Below are 16,757 nucleotides of genomic sequence, written 5' to 3'. Positions count from 1 at the left end.
CCCATACAGAGGCCACGTCTTGATATATTTCTTTAGACTGTTGGGTAAAGACATTAAGTATTCTTTGGATTTTTAGACCCTGACCCACAGTAGTTTGTGTTCAAGACTACCATTAATGTATCTATGTTTTTGAAATTCTTACTCTAAGACAAAAAGTCCTAGTATTACAAAAGTCCCTCAGATTTTTACTCTGCTCTCAACATTTAGATTTCCCAACCCTTTCTGCCATTAGAAAAAAGGTGTGTGTGTGTGTGTGTGTGTGTGTGTGTGTGTGTGTGTTCGATCATTCTTGCAGGTATTTATAGTAATTCTAGAGACCTACCAAAGCACAGGTGTCTGGACTAGATGTACGGGTGGGCATTACAGGTAGACAGTCTCTGCCGTCACATCAGCTAGAGACACGCGGGGAAAGGAAAGCCATTTCTGCTACTCTGTCTCTCCTGTGCTCCTGATCTCTGCCAGGATTTGAGCTGCATGGTTTTCTCTACTTTGGCTCATCAGAGCTAACACCTCAAGTTATCTTGCTCCCACCAGATATCAGATGATTGTCTTTTCCTTTTCTATGAAGCTGAAACTCTGAGTTTTCCCAGTTATAACAGACTGAAACTCTAGCTGGAAGGCGCCTACTGCGAACTGGCCTTCCAGTGTCAATCCTGCCATTTAGCATCAAGATAGCGCTGTTTCTGTTTGTTTCCTTGTGTAAGCAGAAACCTCGTTTAAGTGTTTCTATTAAGATTGGGATAACTGCATGGCTCGAGGATGATGAGAGAACACATTTCTTATGAAACTGAAGAATATCTTCACAGGATGTAAAATGCATCCGTGCCAAGAGAACACAAGTTTAAAGGACATTAGGAAATAAATAAGCCACAGTAAGAACTAGACCCGATTTGTTTACGAAAAAGACTTAAAATGAAAATACCGCACAGATTATGTATCACATTTCGGATTAATGACTGAAGCTGCCTCCCTTTTCTCCTCTAATATCCAAGAGAGATTGGAAGGTTAAAACAGTAATAAAGTAGGCAAAACGTAACTAAGGATGGACTGAGAGAAGGGAACTGACATATCTTGAGTGCCAATTTTATGCCAGTCAATGCAAGCATTAGCTCAATCTTCACAACAGTCCTTTGGGTTTAGACTCGCTTTTTCCACATAATAAATAAAGTCCACTGTGGATTAGTAACTTGTCCAGCCTCATAGCACCAGATAATGATGGAACTATAACTCAGAGTAGGCTCTTTGAGCCCAGGAATCGTCTTTGGGGTGTTTTGCCTCATAATAATTAATTAGTATAAATATGTATTCCCTCTCTCCTCTTCTTCCTTATTTTTATTCTATTTTATTTTTTCCTTCCTGAACAGCATTTTTAAAAATTTTAATTCCAGTACAGTTAACATACAGTGTTATAATAGTTTCAGGTGTGCATCATAGTGATTCCACAATTCAGGGAACGGCCTGCCTGACTCAGTGCTCATCATGATAAGCATGTTCTTTGATTTCTATCGCCTGCTTCCACCATCCCCTCACTCACCTCCCTTCTGGTAACAGTAGTTTGTTCTTATAGTTAAGAGTCTGTATTTTGGTTCTGTCTCTCTCTCTCTTTTCTTTTCCTTTGTTCATTTGTTTTGTTTCTTAAATTCCATGTATGAGTGAGATCATATGGTATTTGTCTTTCTCTGACTGACTTACTTCCTTAGCATAATGCCCTCTGGTTCTACCCATGTTGTTGCAAATGGCAAGATTTCATTCTTTTTTCATGGCTGAATAATATTCCATTACATACATATATTTTCCCCATAATTTGCCTATTGTAGATAATGCTGGAATAAACAGAGGGGTGCATGTATCTTTTCAGATTAGTGGTTTCATATTCTTTGGGTAAATACCCAGAAGTGGAATTACTTCCTCCTTCTTTTTTAATTGGTTCTGTATTAAGACCCTGTAAAGCTTTTATAGGAAACATGTAAGAGAAATAGTCCTTTTCTGACAGATGAGAATTTTTAAGGATTTTGAATTTCATTTAACCAATGCAATTAAAACAGAAGAAAAGATGATAGGTGAATTTGACTTACAGTTTGATGATATCATAGTCAATAAATTATGAACTGTCTCCATCAGATCATGTTGCTGCTTTTGGAGAACTGAGCTATTCACCGTGGCGGTCACTAATTGTTTTTCTAGTTCTTCAATGATGGAATTTTGCTTGGATACTAATACTTGGAGCTGATCTTTCTCTTCTTTTATCGACTGTAGTTGAACAATATGCTTGTCTTCCATGTCTAGTACTTTCTTTTCCAGGAAACTTGTAGAGGGAAATAATTGTTAGTTTAGTGAAGGGTTTTCTGATTGCTTTATATACATCAACTCAGTTTTGTACTTCTTTTTTTTTTTTTTTTTTTTGTAATGCTTATTTACTTTCAAGAGACAGAAACAGCGGAAGTGAGGGAGGGGCAGAGAGAGAGAGGGAGACAGAGAATCCGAAGCAGGCTCCAGGCTCTGGGCTGTCATCACAGAGCCCAACGTGAGGCTCAAACTCACGAACCATGAGATCACGACCTAAGCCAAAGTCGGACGCTTAACTGACTGAACAACTGAGGTGCCTCTCGGTTTTGTAATTCTTAAACAATCTTTAATATTTATTGAATTCCTGCTTCTCCAAGGCCCTCTGTTAAGTTGTTAAAGGAGTTGCCGCAGCCCTGAAGAAGCTCTCAAACTTGCCGAGAACTCTAGATAAGCAGATGGGACATAGATATGAGGATAAAATACCCTAACCAAAATGTAAGGTCCGTAATTAGAAGTTACCACATGGAATGCATTTGCAGACCATGGTTTTGCTGAAGGGAATTGTGGACAATGAGAAGGCAGCCTTGGTGTTGGGAGCACATGGGGGCGAGTGGGAAGCCCAGGCTGAGAACCTCACTTCTGCATGTGACCACCTGTGTCACCTGCGTCAGGCTGTCCCCTGTCTGCATCTCAGGTGAATGCCTATCTAAATGAACATCCACCTGTAGATATAAATTTCTATGTAAAATGAAAGCAGTAGATTAAAGATCTCTGAGGTCCTTCCTAGTTCAAATAATCTGTAAGTCTACGATGCCTTTTTGAGGGCAGTAACATTTTCTGAATCTTTAACTCTGTGAGCAACATTACTCAGCCAAGGAACTGACTACCCACTAAAGGTCTTACCTATAAGCAGTAACGATCAGTATAAATAATTATTATTAGAAATTCAGTTGTAAGTCTTAAATTTATCCCAGCCAAGTCCTTGTAAATTGCTATATGACAGTAAGTGTTGTTCACTATTCCAAGTCAGAAAGTAAGCAGCTACTGTAATACCCTGATTTGCACTTTATTTATATTTCATCAGTTTTCTCCTATCTCTTTTAAAACTATTACATCTCATTATTTTTCCTGCTATCAGCTTGTTCTTTTAATTGTGTATCATTTTGTTAATTTAAAAACTAAGATGACTTACTCTAAGCAGAAGTTAACCTAAAAATAAATGCACAAGGTGTACCCAGGTGGCTCAGTCGGTGAAGCATCTAACCCTTGATTTCAGCTCAGGTCATGATCTCATGGCTTGTGGGATGGAGCCCTGTGTCAGGCTTTGTGCTGACAGCTCAGAACCTGCTTGGGATCCTCTCTCTCTCTCTCTCTCTCGCTCGCTCGCTCTGCCCTTCCCCCACTCGTGCTCTCTGTCTCTAAAATTAAATAAATATAAAAAAATAATAAATACATAAAGTTTTTCTGTTTTCTGCCTGAAATCATTTCTAGTACTATCATTATAGGCAGTATGCTTTCAAAGCAATCCTGTGATGCTTGACCTAGACAATTAACATAAAATAAGTGAGGCATTTTTAAATTACTAATCTACACTGCCTTCAAAATGACATTGCTTGAAATTTCTTATCCAGCTGTATTCTGTTGTCTTTAATACTTTGTGACGAGGCATAAGAGAAAGATGGGATAGTCCTGTGCTCCAGAGTGTGAATGAGAGTGTGAACACTCCTAGATGCATTTTTTTTTAAATTAGCCTGTAATGAAAAATTTTTTTTTTAATTTTTTAAAAAATTAGCCTGTATTGAAGAGTTTAGCAGGTCACCCCAGACCACACTGGCTCTGAGAGCAGGACCATGTAGGCACGGAAGCACAGATCATGGCATTTAAAGCTATAAGGAGTGTCAGATCATATCCTCCAGCAACACTTTGCAAAATGCAGATTGGGACCTGTTACTGGCCTGTGAGATCCATTTAATGAGTCACAATCAGCACTTTTTAAATGAGAGCGAATTAATTACATAGGATAAAATAGATGAGAATCGAGTGCAAGTTCATAGCAACAACTCTCCACGCTGCAACAGATACCGAGGCCCAGAGTGCTAAGTGGCGGAAGGAAGGAGATGGGGCGGTATGGGGAATCCATACGGTGGGTAACACTCTGTATAGCGTGGTGTTTGGTTTTCTGATACAGGGAAATCAATGTGATCATCACCATAAAATTGGACTTAAGTACAGCTTATCTTCCTATTAACATAACTCACAGGCAGGTGAGGAGTGTGAGGAAATACCCTGTGTGGGCAGAAATACCAAGGCTGAATCCTGTTTCTTTTATGGGTTTTTATTGGCTCTCTTTAGAAGGGGGCAGCATCCATGGCAGCACTTTTCAATAACAATAATTACCATAACAATAATCACAATTTAATTGAGCTGGTACAACTAGGGCCTGAATGAATCATTTATTTTTAAAAGAAAAAAAAAAAAAAGGAATGATTAGGTGAAAAACACATAGTAATTTTCACCTTCAGCTGGTGAACCTAAAAATGGTATAGTGGCAATTTTCAGAATATCATCGACCCTGATCAGTACTCTGACTTCATCTGAAACTATTCCATGAAGAAAACAGTTGCACTTTTGGAGACACATTGAAAGTAATTTAAAGAAATGGTTTGGCACATGTGCAGAACATTCACATATATTTGTAACGATGTTCTTGCGAGCGAAATCCTAGGCTAGTCAAAATGCAAGGCACCAGAAAACACAGCATGCCAAACTCACCGAAAGATGAAAAATCATCTGCACAGTTTCCTTATTTTTATTTATTTACCATCATCAACAGAAGCCTTATTATCGTCATTTCATATTTGTGTCAAAAGAGGATGTGATTTCTGCAGCCCCTGCAAAGATTATTCTTCCTGCAGGTACAGAGTTGTTACGTATGGTGTTTATGACAAGTCTGCTGATAAAAAAGCTATCCCTTTCACGATCTATACTCTGGGAGGCCATTCGGAAACAATCTGTGTACAACTCCTGCGTTGAGTGAGAGATTTGCAGCCCAGGCTGTGGTGCACTGCTCTTGTAAGTGATACGCAGTCTTAGCATGTCGGGTATGTTTGACACGGCGGTTTTACGGAGGAAATGTGATGTTTAAACTTAATGTCATATAAAACTAAACTCCCAGTATTGGAAAAGTGTACTGCTGGTCCATGTAGATTCAACTGGAGGAAAACATGAAAGATTTAAGTAAAAAAATAAAAAAGTTGGAGGATCACATAGGCAAGAATAATCAGAAGGTACAGCGAGCCTCAGGATGGTTGGGATCACTATTTTATACGTTGTGAAGCTTTGACATAGAGACATTTCCCCAAATCATGATGAGCAAAGGATGTAGGGAAAGTTGTTGATTGTATTTCAAAGCAATTCCAGCTGACTGTGCGTAACGAAGTTTACTTGTAGTAAGTGAAAACAAGAAGCAGTGTGTCTGAACTCAGGAAGAAGATTTATACTCCTCAAGGCAAAAGGCAGTACGATTTGGCAAATATTTACAAAGATGATACTCGGGAAACATAACTGACATGCTTAACTGATAATTTTCGTGTTTTAGCATACTAAATTAGAAACATAAGGAGGGGACAGTGTGCAATACCAGGGTGCATTCAACAAACTAATCAAAACCTAGGTATCTCCCAGCCCATATTGTTTTGGCAAGCAACAAAAGTAATCACTCAGCTCCTGTATCTTCCTGTCACTGCAACTTCATTAAATAAAAGAGAACATTATTAAATAAGACCATTTTAAGAGATTGTTGTATCTCAACGTTTGGTCTCAAACTTTTATTTTTTTACTTTGCAGAAGAAAAAACACTGAAACACTAAAGAAAAATATTTGAATTAAAAAACTATATTTGCAAAAGAATAAAAAAAAATCTATTTGCTTTTCAAAATTCTAAATCAATAGTGAGCTAAACTTGTTACCCAAAGAAGAGAAAGAATTATTTCAGCTGAGTTCTTGATTAACAGGAAAGAATGATCATAAGACAATAAGTTTATCATCATTTTTGCATAAGAAAAAATTATTTACTTGAAATTACTTAGTTCTGAAATACAGTATATTGTTGTCTGACCATTCTCCATGTCATATGCACATCCTGGTTAGAAACAAGTTGGTAGACAAAATTATCTTTGTGTACTCCCATCTGCAATAAGCCTTTGAAAACAATCCCCACTGATCACCCAGAGTTTGTTTTTGTATTGGCTTTCTTGGGATTTTTCTAGATCTTATTTAAATATTAACATAATATTTATTAATGACTTCCATTTTTACTTTATCATATGTTTTAAGAGTAACTTTTGCACCAGGAAATGTGCCTTGTTAACAGTGTAAGTGTAGTTTTCCACCTGTGGGTCATTTTGCATTGGAAGTGATGACGTTCCCAGAGGCAAAGGTAAAAAGCTTGGGCCAGTGTTACTTTTATTCCAAGACACTGGCAGCATTTTGTCACAGATTAACTTGGGCGGTATTGAGGCAGAGCTTGGAGAATCACTGGAGGAGAATCTTTAAGGGCCCAGAGAATGAAAAACATTGAAGACTGGATTAGAAGGCACACTTCCACTTTTTCCCAAACCCTCTCCCTGCCTTTCCCTCACGAGGTGTCCAGTCCCAACCCTATGCATTAAGAAATCTGGCATTTTGGAAGCCATTCTTAGAAGTGATAGTCATGTGAAATAGGCTTTCAGATCTACAAGGTATGCAGTTCTGGTTTATAAATTTTTTTGTGTGTTTTTATTACCTGTTCTTATCTTGCAATTTGTTTATTTCACTGGTCTGGTCCAAAATCTGTTTTTCCAATTTGCTGGTGGAAAGGGAATGTTCCAGAAGCTGAAGTTCAAGTCTTGTTGTCTGATTTAATACCTAAATGTAACAAAATAAAATTCCTATTTGTCATTTTTAAAGTTACATATAACTTCCTTTTAATTAAGTCAGCTAAATTATAGGAAAACATAACTAAAGCGTTTTTTATTTACCCAAGTATCTTATTTTGGCATATTCTTCATGTTCAGAAAAACCTTGAAGTCCTGGATTGCCTCAGACTGTGGTTGGTTTTTTTTTTTTTCTTTTTTTTTTTTTTTTTTCAACCGTGTCTTTTTTTAGAAAGTGTTTAATAGTTCTGGACAGTAGTATTTGTGTCAAATAGTATAATGCTGTTCCTGTTGTCATGTTTTAGCATTTCTTTTCACACAGTGAGCCAAGTAGGAGTATACAATGGTCATATTTAGTACATCAGAAGTTGTTGATAAATGAAAAAGGTTTTGCCTTTGCTCAAAACGAAATGCGGTTCTCTTACTTGTCAGTAGACGACATGGTTAGAAGTCACATGCTTCCATTCTATAAAAATGTAGCTCATTTTTATTTTTATTTTCTTTTCTTTTTTTAATATTTTTAAAATTTTTAATGTTTATTTCTGAGAGAGACAGAGTGTTAGCAGGGGAGGGGCAGAGAGAGGGGGAGACACAGAATCCAAAGCAGGCTCCAGGCTCTGAGCTGTCAGCACAGAGCCCGATGCAGGGCTCGAACCCATGGACCGCAAGACCGTGACCTGAGCCAAAGTCGGATGCTCAACCGACTGAGCCACCCAGGCGCGCCAAATATAGCTCATTTTTAGCCCAGCATTTCCTACTTTGTATTCACTTGGTTAGCCTTTCATTTTTTTTCTTTTCCACTTCTCTCCTTTCTTTTTTTAATTTTAAAAGTCATGTCAGCCAGTTGGGAAACAGTAATGCATCACTATGAAGTTCAGTTTTGCTCTCTGGGCCCTGTCATATGCACTGTCACTGTTCCTGTCGTGTTCCAGCAACTTTAAGGATGACTTCTTTGGCGTTCGGCTACCTTCTAGCAGGAAGAGTCTGTTACTCACATCCTCTGGGTTGTGGTTATTCAGGATGTGACATCACGTGTAAGTGTAAGGCAGAATTGTTGCCCAGGAATAAGGGTCCTTGAGAGAACCATTGTTTGTTCAGGGTCTGTGTCATTCATAAAAGGCCTGGCCTGGCCCCACTGAGCAGCTTTAGGGACAGTCCTGTCCTTGGTCAAAGCTGGATGAGTTCATACCATGAGCTCATTCTTGTTGAATGAATGATGGCATTAGCTAGCAGAAAGGTTGGGTTTTAATATTAACACCTGGAATATAGATTTGGCCTACATCTTCTTTGGGCCCAAATATTCTATGTCAGTTATTTCTAAAAGGAACTGGAAACTTGGGTCTTTTATTTAATTACTAAGGGCTAGGAAATGAGCACAATGGGCCAGAGATAGGGAGGAGGGCATATAGGTCCTGACCGACCAAGGATCAACTGCGATGTTTTTCCATCACTTTTCCAAAGGCCTCCAGAGCAGGTGACTGTCTATCCAGGTCAGGTGGTTGTCTCTGGTCTGTAAGACCTCCGATCTCTACCTGTCCCTCATTGTCCAGTTCAATAGCCTCTGAGTCTGACAGGCTAGAAGAATCTTCTAGTCAGAAAATTTTAGGTTTGGATTTAAACCCGTTTCACACAGTAATTGCTCAACAAATGCCTTAAATAGATTTGGTGCATAATTTGGTCCCTTTTCTAGGTTCAGACATTTTAATGTGTTTAGTTGGACATTATAGGCTGATTTCTTTATAGTCATCTTCTGATTTTCCCGTTACCATAGATCATGTGATACCTAGTTTCACAATTGATGTTTTAAAAATCATGTGATCCAACCAAAGCTTAATAAAAGCTAGAAAAACTGACTTACACAGGATGTAGCAAAGGTTTAAATCATTGCTTTTTTGAGGCACCTGGGTGGCTCAGTCATTTAAGCATCCGACTTCGGCTCAGGTCATGATCTCACAGTTCATGAGTTTGAGCCCCGTGTTGGGCTCTGTGCCGACAGCTCAGAGCCTGGAGCCTGCTTCGGATTCTGTGTCTCCCTCTCTCTCTGCCCCTCCCCCACTCATGCTCTGTCTTTCTCTGTCAAAAATAAATAAAAACGTTAAAAAAAAGAAAAAGAAATAAATAAATCGTTGCTCTATGTTTTACACTTTATTACCATTATCAGAAAATATGAGAAATGTTTACTCAACAGACATTTTTTGAATGAGCTTGATTTCCCGCTAGCTTTGCTATCAAATGGTGAGCGGTGTGACTTAGGCATTACTAATTTATTTTAATAATTAACTACAGATATGTTGACACACTTACATTAAAATTTTTATCTCTTCATTTTTCACTTGTATCACCTCTTGGGATTACAGTTTTCATACCTTGTGAATTCATCATGTGATACAGTTCTATTTTTCCTACACTGTTGTAACATTGTGGAAAGATTGGTAAAGAAGTAACTTCTTAGTCTAGCCTCAGATAAAAGTGTTTTATTCTCCTACTGCTTCCTACTGTTTACCCTGCTTTATCCAACACTTCTTATGGAGACAAGGAAAGAATACCTGTACTCTTCTAGATATGATCTTATTACAGTTGGGAGGCTTGTAGTTTCTCTTACCTCGTGTCCCCTTCTGGCTCATGTCTGGCATTTCTTTCAGCTGAAGTAGCATATGGAAATAATAATACATCATAGAAAGTATTTGCTATTAAATCTACTTTTTTTTTTTTTTTTGAGCATTACTTAAAACTGAGAGTAGGAAGGTACTAACTTCTTAAGCTTATAAAGAGACCAGAAAGCAGATGTACCAATGTTGAGACTTGAACTAGGAGCATCTCAGCAAATTCTGCCAACAGCACTTTTTTCCCACCTGGACTATTCTTTTTTTGTTTTTTAATTTTTTTTTTTTTAATTTATTCATTTTTGAGAGACAGAGCAGAGCACAAGCTGGGGAGGAGCGGAAAGAGAGGGAGACACAGAATCTGACACAGGCTCCAGGCTCTGAGCTGTCAGCACAGAGCCTGACCTGGGGCTCGAACCCACAAACCGCGAATTCATGACCTGAGCCAAAGTCGGATGCTCAACAGACGGAGCCCCCCAGGCGCTCCTCCCACCTGGACTATCCTTACTCAGTCACAGGTTGTATGTCATTTGGCCGGACTCTGGATGAATTGTGTTTTAATGTTCTCATGTTCACTGTTTTGCTCTTGTTCTTTTCTTATGTTCATGTTTTTCTCTCCTGCTGCGATTAATCAGCAGCTCATAAAACCTGAAAGCTAAAAGGGAACTTAGAAGCCAGTCATTGGACCCAGCCCTCACTTGATAGTTCGAACTGCCAAGGCCCACAAGACCCGAGTCCCATGTGCGGATTCACTCCCCAGGTGATGGTGAAACCAGACCCATTAGAGAACTCAAGACTTCCTGCTGATGGCCGAGCCCCCTGTGCCAGAACTGCTGCTTGCTTCTGTCTATAACCTCATACCACAGATTTTAGAAACTCATACCACAAACTGCTTCCATAGTTCTTTGAGATTTGATTTTATCTTGAAAGTTAGATTTAAGAACAAAGTCACTTGGGGCACCTGGGTGGCTCAGTCAGTTAAGTGTCGCACTCTTGATTTCGGTTCAGGTCATGATCTCACGGTTGGGTGCGTGAGTTTGAGCCCCATGTCTGGCTCCACTTTGATAGTGTGGAGCCTGCTTGAGGTTCTCTCCCTCCTTCTCTCTCTGCCTGCCTCTCTCTCTCTCTCTCTCTGTCAAGGTAAAATAAATGTTAAAAAATAAAAGAACAAAGTTTCTTGTACTCATTTTTTTAGGTTTATTTATTCTGAGAGATTGAGAGTTTGTGTGTTGGGGGGGGAGGGGACGGGACAGAGAGGGAGAGAGAGAATCCCAAGCAGGCTCCACACTGTCAGCACAGAGCCCAGCATGGGGCTCCATCCCTCAACCATGAGATCATGACCCAAACCAAAGTCAAGAGTCGGATGCTCAACTGACTGAGCCACCCAGGTGCCCCAGTGCTTTTCATTTCTTAAATGAAAATCTGAGGATTTATCTAGAGTCCAGAGGATGCCAGCAAGGCATAGCTGAGGGCTTATCTAGAGTCCAGAAGATGCCAGCAAGGCAGAGGAGCATTTCTCATAGAGTGTCAAGTGTGCATCATATGAAATGATTTGAATGCCCTTCGTAGAAAAAAAATGTAATTTAACCTCAGTATTAAAAATGAAAACATATTTTAAATTCTTGTCCAGCCACAAATTGTTAATTTCTTATCAACTCCTCTTTTTTCCTGCTGCACTCGAGCTTTCTTCCCTCGCCCAGTATCCAGCTAAGTAGCCACACGGTGCAATTTCTCACTAGCAGTTACTAGCCCAGACCGTTACGGGTTTTCTGTTTCATTACTTACTTGTGCTTCAACATCCGTTAACTTCCGTGTTTGCTCTGCTGTTTGATTCAGTAAGTTTGTGCCTATTTCTATCATCACAGCCGTCTGGTTCTGTACTGCGTTCTGTTGTATCTCTACCATTTCTTTCTTCATGTTGTCCTGGATGTAATTCTCAAGCTAGAAAAGCACATGGGTGACAAAGACAGTCATCAGCCAAATCATCAGAAATCTTATTCCTAAGTATTTTCCCTTTCTTTTAAAAAATCTGTTGCAAGACCTGTGCCTTGCTGTGATCTTGCTGTTTTTTGTTTGTTCGTTTGTTTTTTATCCCTAGCGGAACAACACAGTGTGGTAGTGTGTTGACTTAAAATCTGGCAGCTTAGTGACATCATGTGTGGGAGACAGGCCGCTCGTCGTTTTTGGTTACCTGCATCAGTCTACACTGCGGCCGGCAAGGGAGGCAGTGTGGCCCCAGCTCAGAGGCGGGCAGACAGCGGTGCTGTCCAGCAGGGTCTCTTCAGGCTGCAGCCCTATCCGTGTTAGGCAGGAAATGAAAATTTGGTAAGAAGCATCACTGTTTTTCCCCCATTCTAGACGTGTGGTTTCTTGAAAAAGAGACTTTAGAAGTCAGCCTTACACAGAGTATGAGGAAAGGCTCTCCTTTGGATTCCCCACCACCCCCCATAACAGAATCACCCCTCACCTCCACATTCTGCCGCCCTACCCCCCCCCCCACACTTCCCTGTTAACCTTGTTCGTCTCCCTTTAGACCTATTACGCTTTTCCCAACGTGCGTGCAGTCTTCCCAAGTTCATCATTTCGTATACCAGGCAAACTCTCAATCCTACAACTACTTCCTTTATCTACTCACACAGCCCGGCGAGGGGGCACGCCAGCTCAGTATAATATTAGCTTCAGCACAAAAGGGTGAAGAAGCTGATTTCACTGCCTAGGCACAGATACCTGTATCTTCGGCAGTAAAATTATATAATGAAATATAAATGCAGGACACCCAGGCATATTGGAAAAAGCACGTGGACACCTGCTCTCCGATTTTCCCTTGACTCTAGGGATGTTGCTTAGCTTTGGGGGCACCCAGTAAACCCCGATATAAAATAGGTTTCTGATTGGTCAGAGGAGGGTTTGAAGGATTAACGAAGCTATGCTTTTACAGTCCTTTTGTGCACGCATAACTTCAGGTGCTTAAAATGTAATTTTCTTTCCTTTTTGTGTTTCATGGTGGGCCAACGACAGAGCTACAGGTCTATTCATTGACCCAAACTACAAATTCATGATAGCAGAAACCCCTATTTTTATTTCTTTTTCTCCTAGTTATAACTCAGAATTTTTTTAATTAAATGGAAAGATGAGGATAAAAATGCTCATAAACACCTTTCTTTAAAACTCGTAATTCTCTGAGCAGAAACCATTCATAAAGTCTGTCATCAAACAGGCTTTCTCCTAAAATGTTAACCACAAAGTAACTCTCTGCTTCTGCATGTAAGAGTGAGAAAGCAGAATGGGAGGGGTGGAGCTTTTCCCTTAGAGTTCAAGAGCTTCTTTGTTGGTACAACTTATTTTTTTTTTGTTTTAACTTATTAAACTTTTTTTTGAGAGAGAGTGGGGGTGAGGCAGAGAGAAGGGGAGAGCGAGAGTCCCAAGCAGACTCCACACCCTGCACAGAGCCCAGTGTGGGGCTCGACCTCATAACTGTGAGGTCACGACCTGAGCCAAAATCAAGAGTCTGATGCTTAACCAACTCAACCACCCAGGTGGTCCTGTTCTGTCTTGACCGGTATTATGAGTTCTAGGATTAGTGTTAGAATTTTATATTTTCTGCCTCTGTTGCTTGCTTGCCATTGACTCTGTCCCTACTCCTGTGCCCTTCCCACCTCCCTCCATGCTGATTATCTTGAGGGTCACTGGTTGCTCCCTGGTTCTCCCCTGGTCTCTAGCAGATGGAATAGCCTGAAAGCTGACAATGACTACACAGCTCTGACCATCTGTAAAATCTTGTCATTGAAGCCTTTGCTTCTCCACATGAATCACAATAGATGAGAGCGCCATAAAAAATGGAATCATGTGCTATTGCTTGGCGGCCCAAGAAATATCTCTAGTATAGACTTAAGAAAATCTGAAGATCGAAACCCTTGTCAACCCTTCCTTAACTAGCGAATGATAACTGGCTCAGGCTTTTTAGTGACCATGTCCTTTCTTAATTTATTCTTTTTCCCTTCCCTCGCCTTTTTAAAATTGTAACTTTTATGATTTAAATAGATAATTTATGACGACTCGTAGAAGTTTGTTATTTCTCCTTTCCTTCCCCCCCACCCCTTCTCTCTCTCTCTCTCTTGTTCACACACACTCTCTCATACACAGAGACACTCTTTCTCTCTCTCTCATCACCATGGGAGTTTTGGAATTTTTGAGGTTAAAGTTAAAGCCATATAAGTCATCGAGAGGAGTTGTCTTAGTTACTCTTAACACCCAGCAAAGATAATATTTAGAGAGACTTATTCCGGGAAGTTTGCGCTTATTAAAGATAGATTCAAGCTGGAGTTTGGTTGAAGTCCATACTGCAAACTTATAATTTATAAACTAGTATAAATAAAGGTCTTAATCTTCTTATTGATTTGAGTACTTAAGAACTTAAATAAAAATGATTCTGCCCCTTGTCGCTCTAAATCATACAACTAGGAGAAAAGAATAGGTCCTTGAGTGCCCCCCACCCCGTGTTAGAACTACTGAGTCACATGTGGTTACAGCCATCAAGAGACATGAGAAGCTTGTTTATAATTTGACATTTTAGAGTCTAGTTCCCATTTAAAATTAGACTCAGGAACTAAAATAAAAGATCCCAATTTTTAAAAGTAAAAAAAAATAAATAACTTTATTGCCATAACTTTTTTCTAAGGTTGAAAACAATAGAATACAAGATGTCTTTTTAAGTCACTATTTTTCAGCTTTTCCGGACTACAAAGTATCTGGGTATGGTGGGTGTGTGGCTGTGATTAATCTTCCATTGAAGCAAATTACAGATTCACTTATGCATGAGCTGTGTGGGTGTGTATAGATCTTATTTATATTGTCTGTATGTGTATAGTGTCTCTATACAGTACATACAGCTAAATAAAGTAACAGCCTACATGCTACGGACCCAGTATCTAATTGAAGTCAGTGGGAAGACAGTGGAACAGAAACAGAAATACCAAGGAGTAGACATTTTTGTGTTGATTCGTGAAGAGGTTTGTGCTCTCACACTTGAAGCGGTGAAGATAAATTAAGATTTTAAGAGAAACGGGTACCGTGGCAGCTGAGTCCTCTTTAACTACAAAGAACGTGTTTAGTCCCAGGAGCAATAGGGAAACCACAACCACTGTAGTTAAGGTCTGCTGCTCACTGCCGCTGTCCCTGCTCCTGCGTCCACTCTTTCCATGGGCCCCAGGCACCCCACACGCGGGCTAGAACTGGCCGTCCAGAGGCCACGCCTCACTTGCCCTGCCTACTGCTGCTTTTCTAGCTTATTGCCCTGGAACGACTTTCTTTCTGTTTAGTATCGCTTATTTTTATTGCCTGTGAAATATAGAAGTCTGCCCAGTGCAATTCCATTCTGGTAGAAGGAAGCCTTAGTTCAAGGAAAAACATGGGATGAATGAGGTCTCTGCTCCCGTCGGCAGTGTCCCTCTCCGCTCCTCGGGCAACTGTTTCCGTCTCTGTCATCGGCACTTAGCCATTCCTATCAAAACAGTTCCGAGATACTTGAACCTCCCAGGGGACATGGTTCTTCCTCATTTCACACGGGTGGCTTCACACACTCATGTTTTGCAGGAATGTTTGACATTGCTTTCATGTCAGAAGATGATTATGCAGCGCTTCTGACTTGTGGGTCCAGGTGCCCACCCCCCAAAAGTCCCCGTTACAGTTTGAAAGGAGGTACGGCCATTCATTTTTGCCCCCTTCTTGAATTGTTGGTCTAAGCACTCAAAGTGCAGGTCTTTGAGCGGTTTCTCTTCCCTCGGAATTCAAATGAATTATCCAAATTCAATTAACGTTTCAAGGCTGTCACCGTCATTATAGTTGCATAGATTGTTGCTTAGTATTGGTTTGATTTGCTAAAAGAGATTGCACTCAAAACACAACCTTTAAAAATTGGCAACACATTGAAGTTCAGGCAACCAGAGTAAACTCTTTTAAAATACATAGATATATATATGTTTTTTAATGTAAAATGTGTCCTGAAGTTTTTGATTACTCTTTCAACATTTGGAACGATTATATTTGACAGGAAAAAGAAGTCTGTTTGCAAGGTAACTATGGCAGATAGATTACGCATTAAAATGGTTCCCTCGCTATCTTTGATCTCACCAAGATTATCATCATTATTTTTTCGACCAAAAGGAAAGTAATCTTGAAATTGGCTGGGGAAAGGAAAACATAGATAGTGTATGAAAACTATCGCCAACTTGGAGATTTTGATCTTGGTCCCGTACCAACTATATAGTCCTGGTTGAGAGGTCTTTGCTATTGAAATACAGCTCCGTGTCCTGATACCTTTTAAGTAAGTGGTTTTTGTCCATCTGAATGATCTAACCTCCCTAGGAAAGTTTATCTGAATGATCTAACCTCCCTAGGAAAGTTTTCACTGGGAACGTTTTATTCTCTACCATTTCCCTGTAGAAACAAGTTACTGTAACTGTTCTCTCTTGCACACACACATCCCCAAAAAGGATTTGGTTTTTTTCCTACCTCAGTAATCCTTCCTGACTTGATCCCTTCTTTCCTGCCCCCCCCCCACCCCACCCCCAACCCAGTGTCTGGATCTTCTGGATTGTCACACAGCCCCTGACTGGCTTCTGGCAACCCCACCCTGAGTGTTGTGGTCACTCTTCAGCTCAGGTCACTCCCTCGTGGCTGTGCCTGTGAAGATTCCCCTGACTGGTGGCACATACTCCTTCTGATCTGTACTCTAATCTTGCAGCCTGGTTCCCTCTGTGCACACCTTGTGCCGGGCTGTGCGAGAACCCTTAGGCTGCTTCCTCCCTCCAGCCTTTGTCTGCGTCTCTCTTGGCCCAGGGCCCTTGGCGCCCTCTGCGGTTATGCCCTACCCCATCGCATGCCCTTCTCAAAGGTCTCCACTGCACTGTGCGTTGTGTTTAGGTACCAAAAAGAACGTCTTGTACTTGTTTTTGAT

The 16,757-nt window shown here is 40.3% G+C and overlaps 2 protein-coding genes across 3 annotated transcripts in view; one reads left to right on the top strand and one right to left on the bottom strand.

The window, feature by feature from the left end:
* MCPH1 (microcephalin 1) overlaps nucleotides 1-16,757 on the top strand; it is a 171,612-nt gene that overhangs the window by 45,890 nt on the left and 108,965 nt on the right. The gene's annotated exons all lie outside the window — the stretch shown is intronic.
* The window catches only part of ANGPT2 (angiopoietin 2), a 58,662-nt gene that overhangs the window by 17,122 nt on the left and 24,783 nt on the right, over nucleotides 1-16,757 (bottom strand). The window contains exons 2-4 of the mRNA XM_049631819.1: nucleotides 11,588-11,743; nucleotides 7,070-7,191; nucleotides 2,076-2,305 (exon numbers count right to left, since the gene is read on the bottom strand). Of these exons, the coding sequence (XP_049487776.1) occupies nucleotides 2,076-2,305; nucleotides 7,070-7,191; nucleotides 11,588-11,743 (508 nt within the window). The remainder of the gene's footprint in view (nucleotides 1-2,075; nucleotides 2,306-7,069; nucleotides 7,192-11,587; nucleotides 11,744-16,757) is intronic.

This window comes from Panthera uncia, chromosome B1, assembly GCF_023721935.1.
Source record: "Panthera uncia isolate 11264 chromosome B1, Puncia_PCG_1.0, whole genome shotgun sequence".
NCBI classification, from domain to species: domain Eukaryota; kingdom Metazoa; phylum Chordata; class Mammalia; order Carnivora; family Felidae; genus Panthera; species Panthera uncia.
Note: the sequence above shows the minus strand (reverse complement) of the source record. Positions and strands in the feature narration are given on the sequence as shown.